Here is a 22128-nt window from a genome sequence, read left to right on the forward strand (position 1 = left end):
AAGTCACTAAAACATGTATGTCCTTTGGCTCAGCAATCCCACCTCAAGGAAATTTATCCTGAGGAATTAACCATGAGTGCTAGGTTTGAACTATGTGCGTTTCAACATTATGGTTGTGAAAAATGAACAAAAACTCCCATATCCAACAATAAGGGACTAGGTACATATACTATGGAACAGAGATACAATGATAAGAAAATACCGATATAGCACAGCATTCTTAATAGAATGCTAAGTGGGAATTGTTGGCTGCAAAACAGTATTTATAGTGTTAAAGCATTTTTCAAAAAATATACACACACAGCATTTCTGCCTGAGAAACCCTGGAAGCGAGGGCTGATTGCCTGCTGAACAACCTCCCTTTACTCTGAGCTGGCTGGCACCAACTTCTCAAACTTACTCTTACACAAGAATTGGACATCAGGCAGCCCTTCCCCCAGACTGTAAGCAACGTAGATGAAGGTCTTCCGGTGGCGCTATTGACCCCCCCCCCCAACTCCAATATCTGCCTCCATTCTTCTGACCCAGTGTGGGTAAGGGGACTTGTAACCTTCACAAGAGGTCTTTGGGTTTTTTTTGGTAAGAACACTTAACATGAGCTCTACCCTCTTAACAGAGTTTTCAGTGCATAATAAAGTGCTTTTATCTATTGGCACAATGTTGCTCAGCAGATCTGTAGAACTTACTCATTTATGCAGAACTGGAATTTTATATTTGTTGATTAGCAACTCTCATTTCCCCCTCCCCCCAGTCCCTTACTACCACGTTCTATTCTTTGCTTCTATGAGTTTAACTGTATTTGAAACCTCAGATAAGTGGAATCATTCAGTATTTGTCCTTATATGTCTGGTTCATTTCACTCAGCATCATGCCCTCAAGGTGTCACATTTGCAGACTTTCCTTCTTTTTACAGGCTGAGTAATATTCCATTTTATGTTTATACCACATTTAAAAAAATCCATCCTTTGATGGACATTTAGATTCCTTCTACATCTTGGCCATTGTGAATAATATTGCTACGGACATGAGAGGTACAGATATCTCTTGACCTAGTGTTTTCATTTCCTTCCAATCTATTCCCAGGAGTGGAATTGCTGGATCATATGGTAGTTCTATTTTATTTTTGAGGAACCTCCATACTGTTTTCCACAGTGGCTGCACCATTTTGCATTTCCATCAACAGCATACTAAAGGATTCCAAGTTCTTCAGTCTTGCCAACATTTGTCTTTGTTTTTTTTTCTTTTTCATAATAACCATTCTAACAGGTATGAGGTGATATCTCATTGTGGTTTTGATTTGCATTTTCCTGATGATTATTGATTTTGAGGATCTCTTCATCTCTCTCAGCCATTTGTGTGTTTTCTTTGGAGAAATGTCTATTCAAGGCCCTAGCCCATTTTTAAAAAAACTATTTATTTATTTATTTATTTATTTATTTATTTATTTATTTGAGAAAGAGAGAGAGAGCAGGAGAAGGAGTGGGGGGAGGGGCAGAGGGATAGAATCCCCAAGGGACTGTCCGCTCAGCACAGAGCCAGACACAGGGCTTGATCCCATGACCCATGAGATCATGACCTGAGCTGAAGCCAAGAGCTCGACACTCAACCAACTGAGCCACCTAGGCACCCCCCCACACCCATTTTTAAATCAACTTATTAGTTTTTTGCTATTGAATTGTAAGAGTTACTCATATATTTTGGAAATTAACCCTTTATCAGAGATGCAGTTTGAATGTATTTTCTCCCATCCTGTGGGTTGCCTTTTCGCTCTCTTGACTGTTTCCTTTGCTGCGCAGAAGATTTCTAGTTCAATGTAGTCCCACTTGTCTATTTTTGCCAATGCTTTTGAGTCATATCCATGAAATGACACCACACTTTCTAATTTCAAAATATATTCAACTCTACAGTAATTAAGACAGTATGGTACTGGCATAAAGTTAGATATATAGGCCAATGGGACAGAGTAAAGAGCCTAGAAATAAACTCATGCATATTGTCAACTGATTTTTGATGAGGGTGCTAAGAAAACACAGTAGAGAAAGGATGGTCTCTTCAACAAATGGTCTTGGGAAAACTGGACAGCAACATGCAGAATGAAATTGGACCCTTATACCACAAATAAAAATCAACTCAAAATGGGTTAAAAACTTACACATATGACTGGAAACTATAAAACCAGAAGAAAACATAGGGCAAAGAATTTTGGCTTTTTTGTTTTATTTTATTTTTTAAAAATTTATTTCTTTATTTTAGAGAGAGCAGATGAGCAAGGGTAGGGATAGAGGGAGAGAGAGAGAGTCTCAAGTAGACTCCCCACTGAGCATGGAGCCCAACGTGGGCTCGATCTCACAAACCCGAGATGGTGACCTGAGCCGAAATCAAGAGTCAGACGCTCAACCGACTGAGCCACCCAGGTTCCCCTTCATTTGTTTTAATAAATCCTACAAGCAAATTCTTCTGACTGGTCTTCTCACAATTCGCTTGGCTGTGTGGAATCTCTTGCTTTCATGCCCCACCTAAACCTGAGACAGGCTGGCTCCCAATGTAACATCCTCCTGTCCCTCTTTAAAATGCTGGGCAGACACAGGCACACACAGCAGTGTCTCTGGTTGTGGGGATTGTGAGTGGCTTTTATTTACTTTAAACTTTCCCAAGTCTTCTGTATTGAGTGTAATTTTACTTTAATAATTAGAAAAAAGAAAGAACTTAAAAATCGTATAGTAGCAAATCAGAGTCTGTTTTATTGATATTTAAGATTTCCTGTCTCGACACTGAAGAATTCCCTTGTGAGCAGATTCCTGCTTGTTGACTGTGGCGGGCTGTCTTAGTTACGCTCTTGCAGGTAACAAGGAGCTCTTGCATGTGACAAGGGTTATACCCTGCTTTACATCGGAGGATGGGTGGCACTTGACTGCAAGTCTGTGATACGGCAGGAAGGAAACACAAGGAACAGCCTTACCCTGCACAGCCAGTGTTGGGAAACGGGGATGTTGATCAGGACAGAGCAGCATCCTGGTGTCAGTTGCCGGGACTGGTAATTGGCCGGACCGTGGCTCAGCCACACTGCTCTGCTTCTCTCAGTTTACTTCCATGGCCACAGCTGAGTTTCATTTTGCCACTTACCTCTCTGCCCTGTGGCTTCAGCCTGTTCACGACTCTGTTGCCTCGTGGCTTCTACATACGGTACCGCGTAATACCTCCCCACGGTGTAACTCTCAGACTCCATGTGACTTCAGTTTGTCTTACTTGTCATCATGATTTCAAGACATGTTAGGAGGAACCACATGATTGAGTTATTAATCACTGCCCAAAGTAGAGCACATCACTGGGCAGCGTTCCTTCTCTTGTTCAGCTTTTAGGTCAAGCGAATTCCTGGTTTGATTGATTAGGACCAGGAATGTGAAAAATTTTAGATCATAGGACCCAAAACACAACTACCCACGACCCCTTTTCTATGAGTGGGATAGGCTCCCAACACTTCCTGGGCTGCTCATAAGCATGGTCCACGGCTCTCGGACAGACATACCACCATGCTTAATTCATTATTGAGTCCTACTTGGGGATATTAGTAATGAGAGTGGAGGTGCTAGAATGATTTAAAGCAAAACAAAACAAAATGATGAGGGAATCAGACATCCAGTTTTCTTTTTCTATGCCAGACATTTTATCCTACCTGAAAGAAAGCGTTTTTGCTCATAAGGCCTAAGTGATTCAAGGTAAATAGATGATGACTTTTAAAATCTGAGGTCATTGTTAATCAAGAATAGTCCACACCTATTCACATATACCAAGTAAACAGTTCCGTTCATTTCCACTTTTCTTCTGTAAAATACAGCTCACATTACTGCTTCGTTACACTGACATTTCCCTTTGGAGAAATGGGTTGGTTGTTCACAGGATGAATACAATTCTGTGCCTGTTCTTGATGCACTGAGACATGCATTTCAAGTACACAATAGCCTCCAATGTTATATTATCATTTTTATTGTGTAATAAAGCTTTGTTTAGGCTTTTTCTCCAAAGACCCATTGAGATTTTATGTTAAAGCGTTTAATACATCATGAAGAACAATCACAAATTTGTTGATTATTGAGAAAGAAGAATTTAAATACTAGAGTCTGAAAGTTAAAATGATAGCAAATAACAATATTACCAGTAAAATATCTTTTATACCAATATTAGGTTTCCATAAGTAAGTTACATAATTTGGAGTAGACACATGCATTTGTATAGCTAGCATTAACTTCCTTTTGCCCCAGGTACTGATTTTGTTTCAGAATCATTCTGGGAGTACTTCTTTGGAGGATGTTTGGGTAAATAAATGTCACTACATCTAAAGACAAAACATAATAATCTCTTCTGAATGAGATGATACAATATGAAACATGATGTGTGTTTGAAATAACCGATCAACAAAGTCATCATTCTAATGATAACATTTGGTTCAAGGATTTGGGGGGAAGTGTTCAAAGTAAAGCCTTTTGTAATGCGCTTCTGCAGTAATTTCTGATGATGTGGAGTGTCGACTTATCAGGTTAATGGTTGGAGAAAAACAATTTAAACCCAACCCATCATGAGACAGTTTTGCTAAAATGAACTTGGAAAAAGCAGCAACCATTTGGAGAAGGATTACTTCAAGGTTAACTCTTTTTGAAAATGTATGTGATCCAGACCAATGAGACTTCACGTATGTCCACATCAAACTTTCGTTGACCCTGTCATCAAATCCTGCGGTGGATAATGATTTGCAGGTCATGGACTTTCTGAGCTTTCATGATCCCTGATGGGGACAGAGGAGCACGACTTGCATGGTGCTGGCATTTAGAAAACCTTGGGGAATTTTCTCACTTTCTGTATCCCGAAGCAAAGACTAAGGAGCTATTTGTAATGCTTCTTTCTCTATTTGGTTGGTGTGCAGGTAGGGGTAGGGAAAGAGGGAATGCTGTATTTCAGCATTAAGTTTCTTAAAGTTAAAGCTGCTTCCAGAATGTTGGATTTGAGTTGGTTTTCTGACATGGCTAAGTCAACATGGTACAAAGAGTGAATTAAACTGAATATGAGAAATGTGGGTATTAATTACCCTGAAGGCAATATAGTCTTGTGACCTTTCTGCCTGGATCTGGAATAAAGTTATGTGGGCATCACATTCTTTCAACCTTGTGAAATTGCCTAGGCTCCTCTGAGACTGTTCCTCTTTCTGTATTTTTTCCTTGGCAAGACATGTTGTAAGAATTGGCATTAAATTGCCTGAATATGAGAGAAAAGTAACATGCTCTGCATTCTTATTCGTGAGAATGAATGGGGGGGCTGCACTAGATATACGCGAGTGCAGTTCTGTCTCGTTACCTGATTACATAACTAGCAGTACAGAGGGTGTGGCCAAAATTTAGGATGTAATTGTCTTTGGAAAGAAGCCATGAATAATATGATATGTAAGCAAATCCAAGACATTGAGATCATGGACTTTATCTGTGGATCAGAACTAATTGGCTTTAACCTACCTTGCAGTTGTGCTAATAACAGCCTCACAAGAGGGATTTCTGTCCACGTTGGCAGCTCCAGGCAGCTCCCCTACACTGAAGAACCCTAACATGGAACTTGCATTAACCCTTGCCTTACAAGTTCCTGTGGAAAGATGTCTGAGTATCTGTATAAAGAAGAACGAGTGGGGGAGTGCACTTGGGTGGCTCAGTCGGTTAAGTGTCCAACTCTTAATCTCAGCTCAGGTCTTGAGCTCATGGTTGTGAGTTCAAGTCCCATGTTGGGCTCCATGCTGGGCTTGCAGCCTGCTTAAAAAAAATAAGTGGGAAACAAAGGCTAAAAACTCTAGTTTTCAAATATTTAGTCTCTGCTTGCTCTGTGTTCAGAAAGTCTGGCGCTCTGGTTAGGGAGCTGACACTGCACTGGTGAGCCCACTGGCATGAAAAAAAGGGGCAGGGACAGGCCAGGTGTTGAAGAATTCAGGCTCTGGGAAATAATTTGTACTCACTCTGAAAATAACACATGTTACCATGCTGAGTATTTGGGGCCTGAAGCCAGGCAGAAGCCTCACTCTTTTCCTCTCCATGGGATAACCACAGGCAGGATTTTTTTACATTTTGTGGTTTCAATTTTTTTTTACTGTATAATGAGTATAATAGTATCTACCTCGCTGGGCACCTGTAGGAGCAGCCAGCACAGTGCCCGTCAGCCAGCAGAATCTGACCATTGCATCCCAGACCCACTTCCCGCCTCCAGGAGGATATGCCATGTGCATGGGTCCCCTAATGTTCAGCAGCAGCACGAAGGTACCAGATATAACCCTATATGTTATCTTAGTTTTCCATAAAAGTATTGTCAGTTTGAATCTGCAGTTGTAAATTCTCTTCTAGTTGATTTGAATCATGTGCTTGATCCCAAGAGAAGCAGCAGAAAGGGCAGAGGGAGTGCAAGGACAATGGACCCCGAGAACCGTGTGAAAGGTGGCACTTTTCAGCCACAGAGCTGGACTCTGTGAGGTCTCAGACAGACCTAAATATGGATTTGTGGGTTTTTTTGGTTTTGTTTTGTTTTGTTTTTTAAATATTTTATTTATTTATTTGATAGAGAGACAGCCAGCGAGAGAGGGAACACAAGCAGGGGGAGTGGGAGAGGAAGAAGCAGGCTCCCAGCGGAGGAGCCTGATGTGGGGCTTGATCCCAGACCGCTGGGATCACGCCCTGAGCCAAAGGCAGACGCCTAATGACTGATCCACTCAGGTGCCCCTAAATATGGATTTGTTAACGACATCCTTTAAATACTAGGCTGCGCCGCCTGGAAACATTAGCAAAAGCATGCTTAGGGTCACCCCAAGTGTGTAAGTACCCTGGGGAGCTTCTGATTCAAATGCAGGTCCAGAGAGAAGAGTTGCCCAGATTCATATTCATTTGTTCACATGGGCTTGTGGAGTCCCCACTCTATGTCAGACAGGCATCATTCCAGAAACAGGACAAGCAAGGTCCTTGCTCTCATGGATTTTATTTCAGTGCAGCAAAGGGGAGATGATTGACAAAAAAGCAAATAAATGAAGGTGTTTCCACAAGGAGAATAATGAAATTAAGAAAAGTAGACCAAGAAATTTGATAGTAGGTATGCTTGGGGGAAGTGATTATTTCTGTTGAAGGGTCACAGAAGGCCTCTCTTAGAATGTGACGTTTTAGCTAAGGCCTAAATGATACCAAGGAATGGCCATGTGATAAAATAGGGAAGAACATTACAGGTGAAGGGGGCAGCAGGTGCAAAGCCCATCAGGGACCAGATTGGCTTTTGAGAGGAGCAGAGAGAAGGCCAGCTGCTGATTGGGGTGGGTGAGGTATGATAACGTGGTTAAAAAAGGTAGAGGGCCAGAGGCTGCACAGCCCTGGAGACCATGGAATTTGGAATTCTTAGTTTGGAATTCTTAGTATGGTTGGAAGCTCATGGAGAGCTTTAAGCCTTTTCCTCCAGGCTTCCCTCTGTGGTTTTAAAATATCACTCTGGCTGCCATGTGGAGTCTGAACGAAAGGGCAGCTAGAATGGAATCGAGGAGACGAGGGGGTTCCTGCAGTCACCCTGGTGAGAGACAGTAGTGGTTTGGGTCAAGGTGGTGGTAGGAAAACCATTGCTTCCTAGCTACAAACTCCAAGAAGACTAGGAGTGGTCTCTTTTGTGTATGTATTAATTCCAAGCTTCTAGAACAGTGCCTGGCACACAGTAAGTCTCAAAAAATACTAGCTGAATCACGTGTGTGAATACTTTCTGAAGTTAGACTGGAATCCAGGATGAGATAAATAAACGTGTAAACTCTTCTCAGTGCAAGCACTGTTGCCTTAGGAGAGTTTAGAAAAGTAAATCTTTTAGACCTTGTACTAAAAATGTGCAAAAAATCTTTGCAATCATGTGTCCAGACATTGGCATTAGCCAGTGCGTGCAGTGCAGTGCGAGGTCCATTCCAGTGACTGGCAGTGAGCTTACCCAGTGGGCCCCCCAGTCTGAAATCTTCACTGCAAATTAGTCTTCTAGCGATGGTGCTGTCAAGTGCAATATGAAAGTCTGGGAGGACAAGGTGACCCAACCTAAGCAGTTGATGCTTTTGAGTTTCTTTACAGGGAGAGGAAAAGCTGAAGTGTGATTGTCTTTACTGCCGACCACCTCTGTTTTGCTGGGGAAGCTGATACACATTTCCACCCCCACTCCTCAGCCCCCAACTCACTTCACAGACCACACTAACTCAGCACTTCACGTTGCCAGGCCTGGGTGTATAGGCCTTCCATTAATTAACTCACTTAATCCTCACCCAAATGCCATGAGATACTATTATTTCTACCCCCACTTTGTAGATGAGAAAACTGAGGCCCAGAGGAGTGAAGCTCACACGATTAAAAAAGATAAGGGACAGCATTGAAACCAGGAAGTCTGACTTCAGCATAGCCTCTCAGTGTTTTAATTTCCTCATTCGTAGAATGGAATATTATTTGCCTCGTGGTGTTCTTGCAAAGATTAAATGGACGAATACATGTAATTTTGCCTGGCCTAGAGCAAGTGCTCCGTAAATGTTAGCTGTGACTAGCTTTCCCGTATTACTCTTTGGAGGAAAAAAATCACTTTTTATAAACATGATTTTAATTTGTGGGCAGGATCGTATCTATTATGTATGTCAAGTAGGGAGTGAGTTGCTTCACAATGATGGCATAAGTTTGTAGAACTCATTCATTGCCCCAAAAGTTGAGCAAATATGTATTGATAAACCACCAGTCGGGGACCTTGCTAGGCCCTGGGGATACCAAGACAACTTGGACACAGTCTCCAGTCCCCGGTCAGCTGACAGCCTGGTGGGCAGCCAGATGGGTACATGACATGTAATTCATTCAGTATTGTTTGGAAAATCCTAGGTGACAGCGGGTGCCTTCCTGAGTGGCGTGGGTAAAAGGTATGAATGGATTAAAAAGAGATAAGATTAACCTAGGAAGACAGAGAAGCCCTGATAGCTGGCTACATGAGGAATTGGCCCTTAAACTCTAAGTCTGACTTCAGAGTGGACAGCTAGCCTTCCTACTGCACCTTCTTTAGGGTGACTAATTGGTAAGAGATCACTCACTGCGCTCTGACCCTGCAATGGGAATTACGCGTCTTAGCGTTACCTAGATTACTTCATTTTTCATTCTGTTGAGAATAAACATCCAGGAAGGTTATAATGGCCTGTTTAAGAAATACAGAAAACGTTGTCCTTGAGTCTCGATTGGGCGATCTCAATCACAGCCATTCAAGGAATTTAAATGGGCTTTGTTATCTAGCTTGGCCTGAAAGCTGATGCCATGATTTTGCGGCCAGTCTTTTAGTTCTAAAGGTTTGCTGTTTTTGTTGTCATTGTTGCTTGGCTTTAGTTCATCCCTTTTCTTTAGGGGAGCTTCTCTTCCTTCAGACTTCCCTCTGTGGTTTAACTTTATTGTCAGCAAAAGAACACATTTTCCAGGACACCTGCTTGCTTTTTCTAATCCCTGCCCCTCCCTGAGCCTTGGCTGTGGACCGAGGCAAACAACAGGCTCTGATGTCAGAGACAAAGGCTCTCAAAAAACTATCTTTTCAGAAAAGCAGCCGGGAGAGAGGAGAGGCCAGGCGCTGGATTGTAAAGGTGCGGGAGCGGCCCCTGGACAAGGGCTTTGGCTCTCTTTACTCCGCCTCTTCCTGGCTGAGAACTTCTCATAGCTCTTCGAAAGCTTTCCCTCGCAGATGAGCGATAAGTATCACCTTTCTGGAGCAGAACACAAAGGGACACACTTTCCTGAAAGGAGTTTTCTTGGGGTTGCAGGGTCTGGAGAAGGTCTTTAGCTGGACGGACGAATCCAGCTTCCATGATGTCATTAACCTGATGGCCAAGCTCTGACTCAGGATACGGTTCCTGCCCCGCGTACTCCTACTCCATTCATGGTTTTCCATGTGTTGTGGTTGCTGGGCAATATGAAACAAAAGTGTGTTTGGATTTCTGTGTGGGAGGGAAACTTTAATGCTGCTTTGATCTACAATTCAGGCGACAAATCCATTTTTACAGGATTCATTTGAACAGTTTGTTCTAGGGTTCGCTGATGACGGAACCTGTAAGAGCAGGAGAGGGTAGGGAACTGGGGGACTATTTTGGCAAGAGGCCTTTGAAGCCAAGAGGGCAGGGTTGATCGAGATCAGGCTGCTGAGCTGCCTGGAGAGCAGAACAAGGTGTGATAAGACGGCTTGCGTACAGGAGGGTCAGCTGTGAAAGAAAAAATGTGTATAGAAGCCAAGGAAATAAGGAAAGCAGAGAAAAAATGTGAGCAAGGAGATGAAGAGAGGGAATGAGCACAACCCAAAGACAAATTGATGCCCTCAGCAAGAGGAGCTTGTAAGGGAGCAGTTTTGAGAAATATTTGAGATCTTTCTGACAAGAAAATAGAAGGTATAGTTCCTGTTTTCTGGCTTAGGGGGCTTGCTGGTCTCAACGTCTGTCCAGCTCCTCTCTCTTCAGTCCTGTTTGGATTAGCATTACTACCTTTTTAAATGTCAGAAGTCACTTTGAGCTTACTTCTATCAATTGCATTGTTTCTTAATGGAGGTAGTGGTGCCCAGGTACTAGTGAGAGAGAAGGTTAGGTGGACACAGACTTGAGAATCAAGGCCTGAGTTCTCATCCCAGGGCAAAGCTCCAGCCTGCGGGTGGGCTCAGTGGTGTCTCTGTAAACGGGGACATCGAATCCCAATGCAAGCCATGTGAGGATTAGCAATAATGGCTGCAAAATCCTGTCGAGTAGGAGCTCAGCACAGCAACTGTTGTTATTACTGGTTATTGTACCTGAAGATGGAGGGATTGACAAGATTATGTTATAAGGCCCTCTTCAGATTTTTAAGATTTCTTAATGATTTCATTCTGACGTAGGAATAATGAGCCTTTCCATTTCATGAGACATTTTAAACCAGAAGATATCTTCAAGATAATCTCATCTGTGTTTATGTTTTTAAATTCTGCATAACAGACCATCCCACTGCTTAAAGGCTCCGAAGGACTTCTGTCGATTAGCTCTCAATTCTGTGGGACAGTCATTTGGGCTGCGCTCAGCTGGGGGACTCTCCTGGTCTCCCCTCGGGTCTCTGCCTCCAGATCGGCTAAGGTGGCCGCACTCACTGGTCTGGCAGGTGGCAGTGCGCCCCATTGGGGCCTCGTCTGTGCATGCTCTCATTCTCTGGGAGGCCAGCCTGGGGTTCCTTCTGCGCCGGAATCAAGATTCCCCGAGGCAGAGGACAGAGGCTGCGTGACTTCCTGAGGCCAGGCTCAGAGGTCTGATAGTACGTCTTCAGAACCTTCAGTTGTTCTGAGAACAAGGCCAGCCAAGTCCTAGGAGCAGGCTGAGTGACAAAGTCACATCCCAAAGGAGCAGACGTTCAGGGATGTGAGGAGTTGTGGAGAACTGTTTTATAAACAGTCTGCCACCTCATCCAACCCCCTTGCACAAATGAGGGAAATAAACCCAAGAAAGTTAAATATTTGGCCAAGGTCACCCAGCTAGCACCTGACCCTCTGCCAGTGTTCTTTGTACTATCAGAGCAGACAAGGCATGGGCGGGGGTTGATGAAGAATGCGGAGCACATGCTGAATGTTAGTAGGTAGGTACTGTGAAAATAAGATGAGGACACAAACCTGCTGGAAGTAAAGGTGAACCAAGAAAAGTGCATTGCGAAGGTCAACAGGGGCACAGCTGGTGAAGACAAAGAGGAAGAGAGGAGAGATGGGATTCATTCCCCGAGGATGGAAAATCAGTTTAACACAGGAGGAGGACACACTCCTTCCGCAGGTGCTCGAAGGGCATCAAAGCTGCAGCGGTCGAAGATTCCTGTGCATGAAGAAAGAGTGTTTTGACTTGGAGCAGAGGGCTGGGACTGTGGCTCAGCAAGAAAAGACCTGATTTAGTTGAGTCAAGTTAATCAGCCCGGGGGTAGAACAAATTACAAGTGTAGACAACAGTCCCTCCTGATATGTTGAGTCAAGCTAGACTAGCAAAGCCAGCAAGGTGTGTGCTTATAATTTATCTCGATGTACGTCGTCTGTAACCCTGTGGTTCTTCTTGGCATAAAGTGGATTGAGTGCTCTAAATGGCTGCCCGAGTATATAACAAACCAGCTTAGAGGAGGAAGAGCCCTGGGCAGGCTGGCTATGAACTTGGTCGAATTCCACTTTCAAGCGAATGTTCTCTAAGTCTCCCAGCTGAGACTTAAAATGCTGTCCTTTTAAGGTTCACGTATCTTTATGTTAAGGTGTTTTGTTTGTTTTGCTAGTGTTGAGCTTTGATATATTTTTTAAGTAAGTAGATCAGTCTAAACCACTGGTTTTACCGTTGTGTGCTTTTTAGTACCAGGAGCTCAGTCAACCATTATAAAAGTACTGACTGTGGGGCGCCTGGGTGGCACAGCGGTTGAGCGTCTGCCTTCGGCTCAGGGCGTGATCCCGGCGTTATGGGATCGAGCCCCACATTTTAAAAAAAAAAAAAAAAAGTACTGACTGTATTTTATAGGTCATAGGACTCTTTGGTGTAAAAGATTAAGGAGTTGAGTTACAGTTACCCAGAGAGTTTAGACTTGTATGTCATTCATAGCTTCCCTTCCTGGGTTACCCTTGCTTCAAAGGCCAGAACTATTTATGTTTTACTTCCTTTAGTAATAGGTAAGCACAGCCATTATTTTTTACTACCTGACCCTTGAATTTTCAGGCTCTGGACTGTACATATTCACCCACTTTCCTGTCAACCTAGGGGTATTTCTGCTTTAAAAGCCACTGAATTTCTTTTTTTAAATTAATTAATTAATTAATTAATCTATTTACTTATTTATTTTTAAGTAATTTCTATATCTAACGTGCAGCTTAAACTCACAACCCAAGATCATGAGTCTCATGTTCCACTAACTGAGCCAGCTAGGCACCCCAAAAGCCACTGAATTTCTTTAAAATCATGCCCTTTTATATATCTGCATGTAACTACTGTCCATATGTCGTTTCTCATTGTCTTCGGGAGACAGATATTAGCATAAGCACATGCACAGATGAAATATGTTTTACCTACTCCAGCCCTAATCAGAATCAAAGTCAGAAATCTGGGGGAAAATAATTAGAGTAAACAAGAAAAATAAGGAGTTTGTGTTTTATTAAACATGCCTCATCCCAGTGAAAAACTCTGAAGCATTGATTCATAAATTGATAAAATGTGCAATTGCCAAAATACAAAATATCATTAGTAAGCAGACATGTGGGATGTACTCAATCCTCACTACTTATCAAAGAAATGTAGTATTTTTTTGGTCTTGATCTCAGGGTCATCAGTTCAAGCCCCGCGTTGGGTTCCATGCTGGGCATGGAGCCTACAAGAAAGAAAGAGAGAGGGAGAGAGAGAGAAAGGAAGGAAGAAAATGTAGTGTTTTTTTTTTAAGCAAAGGAAACAAAAATCCTTAAAAGAAAAGTAACTACCCACAATTTAAAACATGGTACCTTGAAAGTATTAAATTCAGAAAATAAAAATACTCAAAAAAGAATAACATCTTCCAAAGGTTCCTGGTTACCATATTGTACATCACTGGTATGAGTAATATGCTAGCGCCATTGTGAGAAGCATTTTGGTAGTGTATGAAGAATCACAAAAAAATGTTTTTGACTCTTTGACCCCGTAATTCTGCTCCAGTGTCTGTCAAAGGCACTGTAAAAACAGGAAATGCACAGGGATGTCCTTACAGCAGTATTTATAAGGCAAAATTGCAATGTTCTTCACCAGAGGAATAGTAAAGAAATTATGGAAATCATACTAGTTTGAATATTATGCAGATATTTAATGATTGCTCCAAAGATGAGTAACATTAAAGGTGTTCAATATGTAATGTTGTTTTTGTGAAGATTGTATATGCAACATCTCTGTGATTGGCATCTCCCATGCACCTATGTGAATCAGAAATCGAGGAGTTTTCCTTGACGTGCCTCTGTCCCCTCTAGCCCTCCAAAGTTACTTCATCACTTGAGGGTAAACTTCACCCGCTAAGTAGCTCTGAACACTTCCTACCTTTCTTCTGCTTCACCACCAGCATCCTAGTCTAAGCAAACACCTCTCTGTCCTGGACCCTACAAGTCTCTTGACTGTGCTCCTCTTCTCCCCTGGAATCCTCTCTCCACCTTTAGCTAAGATCTTTTTAATTATTGAGGTATAATTGAAATATAGCATTATATTCATTTCAGGTGTGCACGTAATGATTCGATATTTGTATACACTGAAAACTGATCACCGTAGTAAGTCTAGTTACCATCCATCACCATGCACAGCTACAAAATTTTTTTTCTTGTGATGAAGACTTTTAAGATCTGTCTTAGCAGCTTTCAAATATGCACTGCAGTATTAACAATACGCACCATGCTGTACATTACATCCCAGGACTTACTTATTTTATAACTAGAAGTTTGAACCTTTTGACCTTCTTCACCCATTTCTTCCACCTCCTATCCCCCATCTCTGGCAACCATCAGTCTGTTCTCCGTGTCTAGGAGCTTGATTTGTTGTAGTTTAAATTCCACATATAAGTGAGATCATATGGTAACTGTTTTTCTCTGACTTATTTCACTTAGCATAATGACTTCAGGTTCTCTTCATGTTGCTGCAAATGGCAAGATTTCATTCTTTTTATGACTGAATAGTATTCCATTGTGTGTATATGTGTGTATAATTGGATTTGTATTGTACATGTATATAATATTGTATTTTGTATATATGGAATTAAAATTATTTTTGTATTGTATTTTGTTTTTCCATACCATTACAATTCCATAGGTGCATATACTTTTTGAGTTAGTTTTTTCATTTTCTTTGGATAAATACCCAGAAGTGGAATTACTGGATCATAGGGTAGCTCTATTTTTAACTTTTTGAGGCACCTCCATACTGTTCTCCACAGTGGCCGCACCAGTTGAATTCCCACCAGCAGTGCACGAGGGTTCCCTTTTCTCCACATCCTCTCCAGTACTTGTTATTTCTTGTCTTTTTGGTAATAGCCATTCTGCCTGGCGTGAGGTGATATCTCATTGTGGTTTTGATTTGCATTTCCCAAATGATTAGTAATGTGGAACATCTTTTCATGTGCCCGCTGGCCATCTGTGTCTCTTCTTTGGGAAAATGTTTGTTCAGCTCCTCTGTCCATTTTTTAAATCAGATTGCTTGGTCTTTTTGCTATTGAATTGTATGAGTTCTTTATATATTTTGGTAATTAACGCCTTATCAGATATATGATTTGCAAACACTTTCTCCCCTTCAGTTGGTTGCCTTTTCATTTTGCTGATGATTTCCTTTGCTGCACAAAAAGTTTTTAGTCCAGGATGGCCTTTTGAAAATGCAAACGTGGTGTGTCATGTCGCTGCCACATCAACGAGGCATTCTTGGTGCTGTAGGACTAAACCCCAGACTGTTCACCCCAACGTTTGCTGCCTGATCTAGCAGCTGCCTCCCTCTCAGCTCTACCCTAAGCCCCTTGCTTCTTTCCTTGGGGGCATTTGCCCTAGGGCTGCTACTGCTCTGCCTGGAAAGCTCTCTCTCTCCTAGAACCACCTACTTGCTACCCCTTCATCCTTCAACATTCAGACCACGTGTCATGTTCTCAGGAAAATCTTTGCTGCTGCCCCAGGTGCTCTCCTAGCGCCTGTTTACTTTTCTATTGTTTGACCCCACAGGGTGTAAATTCTGTGAGGGCAAGGACTTGACTTGTTCACTGCTCTGTACCCAGAGTTCAAACATGTGTTGAATGAATAAATCATACCCGCCTCTCTTGGTTATTTTTCATCTGTATTGTGACTGGGCCTGGATCTGTCTCTCTTATTAGATGGTGAATCCCATGGGGTGGGAGCCATGTCTGCTCTGTTCAGTACTGTATCCCTGCATGCACCCTAGGAGGCCTTCTACAAATGTATATTGAATAAATTTTATTATGACCGTGTGAAAAAACACCAACTAGATAATAGTGACTGTGTTAGGACTGCGAAAATGTCACTGATTTTTTTTCTCTATCTACAAGAAAAATTATAATGGAAAAAAAATCCAACAATATAAAAATTCACAGACAAAAAAAATAGGTTCATATATTATATTTACTGAATAAACATAATTAAAAAGTTAAAAATAGAAATGATACCTATAATTATTCTGCCCTAAGAGAGCAGGTGTTCTGATTTTTCCCCCAGTGTGTGCAGCATTTTACATAGCTTGGAATAGATAAAACCTGCATTTTGTTATTCTGACTTCATGCTATGTGACTTTCCAGGACGCTGCATTGCCTGCATAATTATTTTTAGAAACAAATTCGTGTACAGGGAGAGGGGCTGTTTCTTCAAGATATACTTCCTGAAGTAGAATTCAAACTGTAGGAGTCTTCCCACAGACATATGGATTTCTGACTTCATTGACCAGAAGTTGGGAAAGAAACAGACTATGATGGACGGGAGCATAAGCCTGGAATGAGCACTTGAGGTGAAATGAAGTGAAGTGTGATGATTTTCAAAGAGAGTCAATGTTTCATCAAGCCTCTAGTAAAAATGAATAAATACAGTTAGGTTGTTTGGAGAATTCCAAAGTCGGGTAACTTGACTGTGCTCTGAGATGAGGGGGATACGTTGAGAAGTGGGGGGGGGGTTGCTGAGTCTCAGGCTTGAACAACTGGGGAGGGCTTCGAGAACGTAGAAGTGGTGAACAAATGTGGGACATTAATAAATGAGGCATTGACAAGTTGTAGGCAGCCAGCACTGATTAGAAACAGTTACTTATGGTCCCTTGGTTTGTTAGGGAAGTGGCAGTAGAGACAGGAGTGGCCAGGTGTCAGAGGGACAGCCATGACACACGGAGGCACCCAGGCGGGTGTTGTGGGCTGGACATGACGACTGCTGCCTAATGCGTTTCAAAGTGCAAGTCTGGGCAGGATGGCCTCTGGCTTCCTTCTTGATTATTTTATAAAATGACAGTATCATAGCCCCAAGCAGGAGCCTGAGTTGCAACCATCTTGGTTCATTACCTTTAACCCCAAATTTGCCACTCTGCTCCTGTCTTACTCACCATCTTCTCCGTCATACAAACTCCCCGACCCTGGTGCTTCACAGAGGACCCTGGATAAAGGGTAACTGCTGCAGAATCACATGAACTTCTTTCCCAAACAGCAGAACTTCCCAAGCTTGGACCCCATCAATGAGCCCAGTGCTGTGTGAAACTGACCACTAAGAGATTTACACCATGTACTTCAGACTCACATTTCTCCTCTGTCTGCCCCATCCTGCGCTCGCTCTTCTTCTCTGTCTCCCCTCCCCCCCTCTGGATTAAGCACCTCTCATTTCCAAACAGTTCTAGGGTTTTCCTGAAATAGAGAAAATGATCTGCTTTAAAAAAAGAGAGAGAGAAGAACCAGTGATTAAATCACAACCAGCGGTTTAATTAAGGACTCAGCAATATTTTTATTTGAAAGAGGTCAAAGCACAGAGGGCAGGGGAAAAGGATAAAGAAGGAATGATAGGACTTCAGGTCTGGTGTTGGGAAGGTGTGGGGCAGACGCGTTTGTGCTCTAGATGGCTTTTCCTATCTTCTCAGGTCACACCGGCCTTGACTACTAAGCATTAGCTGGGTGCTCATTCATGGGCTTTCGTGTTTTTGTGTTTTTTATCTAAAATCATTATATTCAACCGTTTCTTTTCTGCATGTAAACGTTTATCTTTGACCACTGGAAGGGCAAGTGAGGACCCTATCTGTTATGTTTGAAGTTGAATCCCTGCTGCCTACACTGGGACTGGTACATGGACATTGCTCAAGAAACACTGAATGAATGAACAAATGAACGAATGAATGAGTAATCAGAACTAGAATGTTCTGGTTTCTCCATGTCATTAAATCATCAATCATTCAACTGTATTATTAGGTCAGGTTCACAGAATGCTCAACCCAGGTTGTCATCACCAGCTTGATTATTTTAACAACTAGCAAAAACGTTTGGATTGTCATCGTAGTAGCAAAACACAGCTAAGATACGTACGTACACAGTGGTGAAAAGGGAATTCTGACTAGAGCCAGTTTCCCCCAAGACTCAGAGTTTATGCAGCTCTACCACTAGGTCAAGTTTAGCCTCCTATCACATGAGTGTGGACTTGATATGATGAAGTTTTAAGGATGCACTGACATTTTTGTTCTATTTCAGCAAACTCCAGAAGACAAAGAGGGATATCAGATGGCTTCAAGGAGTGACTGGCGAATGGTTTGAAGAAATTCAAAGAAAAAAGTTCTGCAATGAAACGGATGTTAGCCAAATGTTAAAACAACCACTTACATACAGACTAAGGAAGGGGATGGCGGAAAATGGTGAGAAAAAAATTTAGATCTAGATTTTTTGTCGTATAGCACAGTATTCTAGATAATGACTCAGTGGGTCTCCAATTTAACCAATCCATGTTTAGGACTATTTTTAAATCATAAGGTACAAAAGTTTTATGACCTAACATATAATAAAAAGAGTGAACTAAAAATGTGCTATAATGTCTTGGGGGTATGTTTTTAGAATCAGGCAAGATAGCACAGTGGTTAAGAACAGACATGAATATTTAAAAAAAAAAAAAACTTGGATTCCAGTCTCCACCCTCTCTGTATTCTCTATTCTTTCAGAATCCATGCGACAGTTCAAGTTACTTATTCTCTATAAGCTTCAATTTTCTTGCCTTTAAATGCGTATGATGAGAGACCTCACAGGGTGGTTGTGTATGTATAAAGCACTAAGCTGGAACACAGTGAGCACTTAAATGAATGGGATGATGATGCAGAAGAAGGGGGAGATGGGGAGAGAGAAAGGGAGAGAGGGGATGATGGGAGAAGGTGGTAGAAGAGCCATCACCCTTCTGGTATTTCGGTAACTTAAACTCCATGGGTAAATGCCTTCTTTGAACATCCCAACTATGTGACTACTCACACGTCAATTATCTTCACCCATCACTTTTTTTTTAAATCTGTAAATGAGGATAAGAAAACCCACTTTCACAGGACTATTGTGAGAATAACAAAGTGCATTCAACATTATAAACTGTTAAAACAGTGTGTAGAGTGTCTTCTTATTGGTGTAGTCACATTGACGACTTCTCTTGGTGTTTTACTAGCATTAGTAGCATCAAGAATTATGTAACAATATTTCTTAAAGCTATATTGACAATATTTTACAACTCCCATAATAAACAAATCTATCTATCTAAAAAGACTCATAGTTCAGACTTTGAAATTAACCCCATATATACCATGCTGACTTTCCCCTTCCCTTGAATCCCTCTAGTATTTATAAATTCAGCATGTCCAAATATATTACAGTGTTATAGACTTTGTATATGTTGATCTTGCCTTAGAATTTTTAATGCTCACATGTATAACTATATGTTATCGATACATACATTAGACATGTTTATATTACAAGTAGACACACATTTTTTTTAAAGATTTTATTTATTTATTTGACAGAGAGACAGCCAGCGAGAGAGGAAACACAAGCAGGGGGAGTGGGAGAGGATGAAGCAGGCTTCCAGCAGAGCAGGGAGCCCGATGTGGGGCTTGATCCCAGGACCCTGGGATCACGCCCTGAGCCAAAGACAGATGCTTAACGACTGAGCCACCCAGGTGCCCCATCAGGCAGACACACATATAAACTATATGTGTAGGAAATACACATACACAGAGATTTTTGGTGGGAATAAAGAACACTCCAAATGGCTTAATTTCCTTTTCCTTTACTTCTTTGGAGTAAAAAGTTACATGCTGTCTACCCCTATGGTTTTAATGCACTAAGATAAAAATGTCTGAAGGACAGGGTGGCTAGAAGCACCCCGAAAGTTGAATGAGAGCCGTGACACCTTACGTTGGGCTTTGGATGGCTTTGCACAGCTGGTGCGCGGGGAGGGACGTTCCACAGAACTGCGGTTCACAGGATGTATTGAAAGGCGCCCTACTCTTTGTGAGGATTTTCTCTACTCAGCAGAGGCATCAGAGACACGGGGCTCCCCTGACTCCCTATGGTCTTCACGTGGGGATGCCTGCTGCGTTCTCCATCTGTATCGAGAGGTGGGAAGCAAGTGCAAAGTCTTCGTTCTCTGAGATATATTTACCTGGAAATATTGAGTGATGCCAGATTTCTATAATTTCCCTCTAGATTCCATGGAATTACAAACATCAAGATCTAAAAATACACCTAATCAAAAAAGCCTGACATCCATTTCTTCTCGGCTGAGCTTCAGATCATCATTTGCTTCCCTGTTCTCGTTCAGAAAATCCAGAAAGGAGACTTCAAAGCTTCAGTCCCTGGGACAGAAAGGGTGAGTTAAACTCGGATCATGTGATAGCTCTGATGCCAGAGGCGGGGAACCTGTTTTGTGTTCAGAATGTTTAATGTTTGTTCTCAGACTTAAAATGCAGATAGTCACAGAGGAAACAAGACTAAGCTCTCAGAGGGACAAAGTCCTTCTGAAACCATGAAACTTGGCTCTTTTGAAAGCCAACTTCTAACCAATCGCACAGATCCCAGGTAGTGCACTCGGTGAATAATGGGTTAAATGTTGGGAAATGCTCGTTGACTTTCTCCACTGTTTCAAGAACCCAGTGTATGCCCCAATCAGGAAGATATCTTTAAATCAAAACTGCCTGTTCCTCGGGGATATGTGTATCTGTGGTCACAAGGAGAGACGGGGTAAAAAGATGAAATGAAAGTAAACGAGATGAGCCACGAGAGTAGAGAAAACTTGCATTTTAAAATTGAGGGAATAAAGCTATTACCGTGTCGAGCAGTATTCAGGACAGCTGCTCTGAGGTGGGGACCCAGAATTTAAGCTTAAGGTGAAGGAAGGGAAGCTTTTGGAACAGGCATCATTCCAGAGAGTTCCCAGCGTAGAATGGTGTAAATCAGTTCATCTTGACTCATAGGTTGTTGGATTGTTTTGTGAAAAACAAGCAAGGCTTTGCTTACATGCAATTGAGCTGACTGCTAAATATTTTCAGCATGTCTTCCTGGTTGAAAAGCTTCCCACCCTCTTAAGGTGTTGGCTTCACACGTGACGTGTGCCGTCAAACCATTAAGAGTGCGTTGCTGCACCAAAATAGGAGGTGCTGGAGGTCACTCCTGCTGGGACAGTAAGTGGCACGCCGCTTGGTGGAGCGGGCGATGAGGCTCCCGAACCTGGAGAAAGAACGCTGTCCTCCCCTCTTGGGTGGATGGAAGGTGTTTTGCTCCCAGCTTTCACCTGAGCCTGCTTTTGTCTTTGCTGAAATAACAAAGAGCTGAACAGAATGTAGATTTATGTGACTGTCTTTACCAGAGTCACTTGCAAGAAAGTACTCTGCAAATAGGTGAGTTTCTTTTCTTTGTAAAAATGTTTGAAACGCTAGTAATCCTCTCCTTTGGGGATTTAAAATCTAAGGGTACTTCCTTTGGAGGGAATATGTATCAAAAGAAATATTCCTGATGTGTGGTGTAGCTGGGACCTGTGATGGAGTTTGCGTTTTAGGTGATTTTCTTTAAGACAGAGTTTTATACAGCTGAACAATCTAACGTCAGTAAAACCAGGAAAAGTTGAGGAACCTGTTCACTCTGTGGACAAGTTATTTCCAAGCTCATATTGCAAGTCACTGCGAAAGTGGATCAAAGCAGACAGCAAATCTAGAATCTTCCATCTGGGTATCATGTTTTCTGGTTACAGACCAAGGTGAAAAAAATTGCAACTTCGCAAAATTCTATTTAGCAACCATCCTTCTTGTGTGCCAGCATGACTTGCAGCTTTCTTTTAACGTGAAACATGAAAATCAGGAGCAGAAATGAAGCAGATTTTGTCCTTTAAGTATATATGTGTATGTGAAGCAGTTTTAAGAATTTGTCTTCTCTAAATACATTTTACTTTCAAAACATAAATGGAAATAAATATTTCTTAATTGTGCTGGTGCAGAATATCATGAAGGCACTGTTGTTTTTTGCTCCTAAGAAGTTTCGGTAGATAAACTGCAAAAATATGTCCTTTTTATTTTTTTTAATTTATTTTTTTTAAAAGATTTTAGTTATTTATCCATTTGACAGAGAGAGAGAGAGAGAGAGAGAGAGA

General features: G+C 41.9%; 1 protein-coding gene across 1 annotated transcript in view; it reads left to right on the plus strand.

The window, feature by feature from the left end:
* Positions 1 to 22128, plus strand: part of EXPH5 (exophilin 5) — a 67566-nt gene that overhangs the window by 22356 nt on the left and 23082 nt on the right. The window contains exons 2-3 of the mRNA XM_008690112.2: positions 18210 to 18370; positions 20193 to 20355. Of these exons, the coding sequence (XP_008688334.2) occupies positions 18210 to 18370; positions 20193 to 20355 (324 nt within the window). The remainder of the gene's footprint in view (positions 1 to 18209; positions 18371 to 20192; positions 20356 to 22128) is intronic.

Source organism: Ursus maritimus, unplaced genomic scaffold (genome assembly GCF_017311325.1).
Source record: "Ursus maritimus isolate PB19 unplaced genomic scaffold, ASM1731132v1 scaffold_16, whole genome shotgun sequence".
Taxonomy (NCBI): domain Eukaryota; kingdom Metazoa; phylum Chordata; class Mammalia; order Carnivora; family Ursidae; genus Ursus; species Ursus maritimus.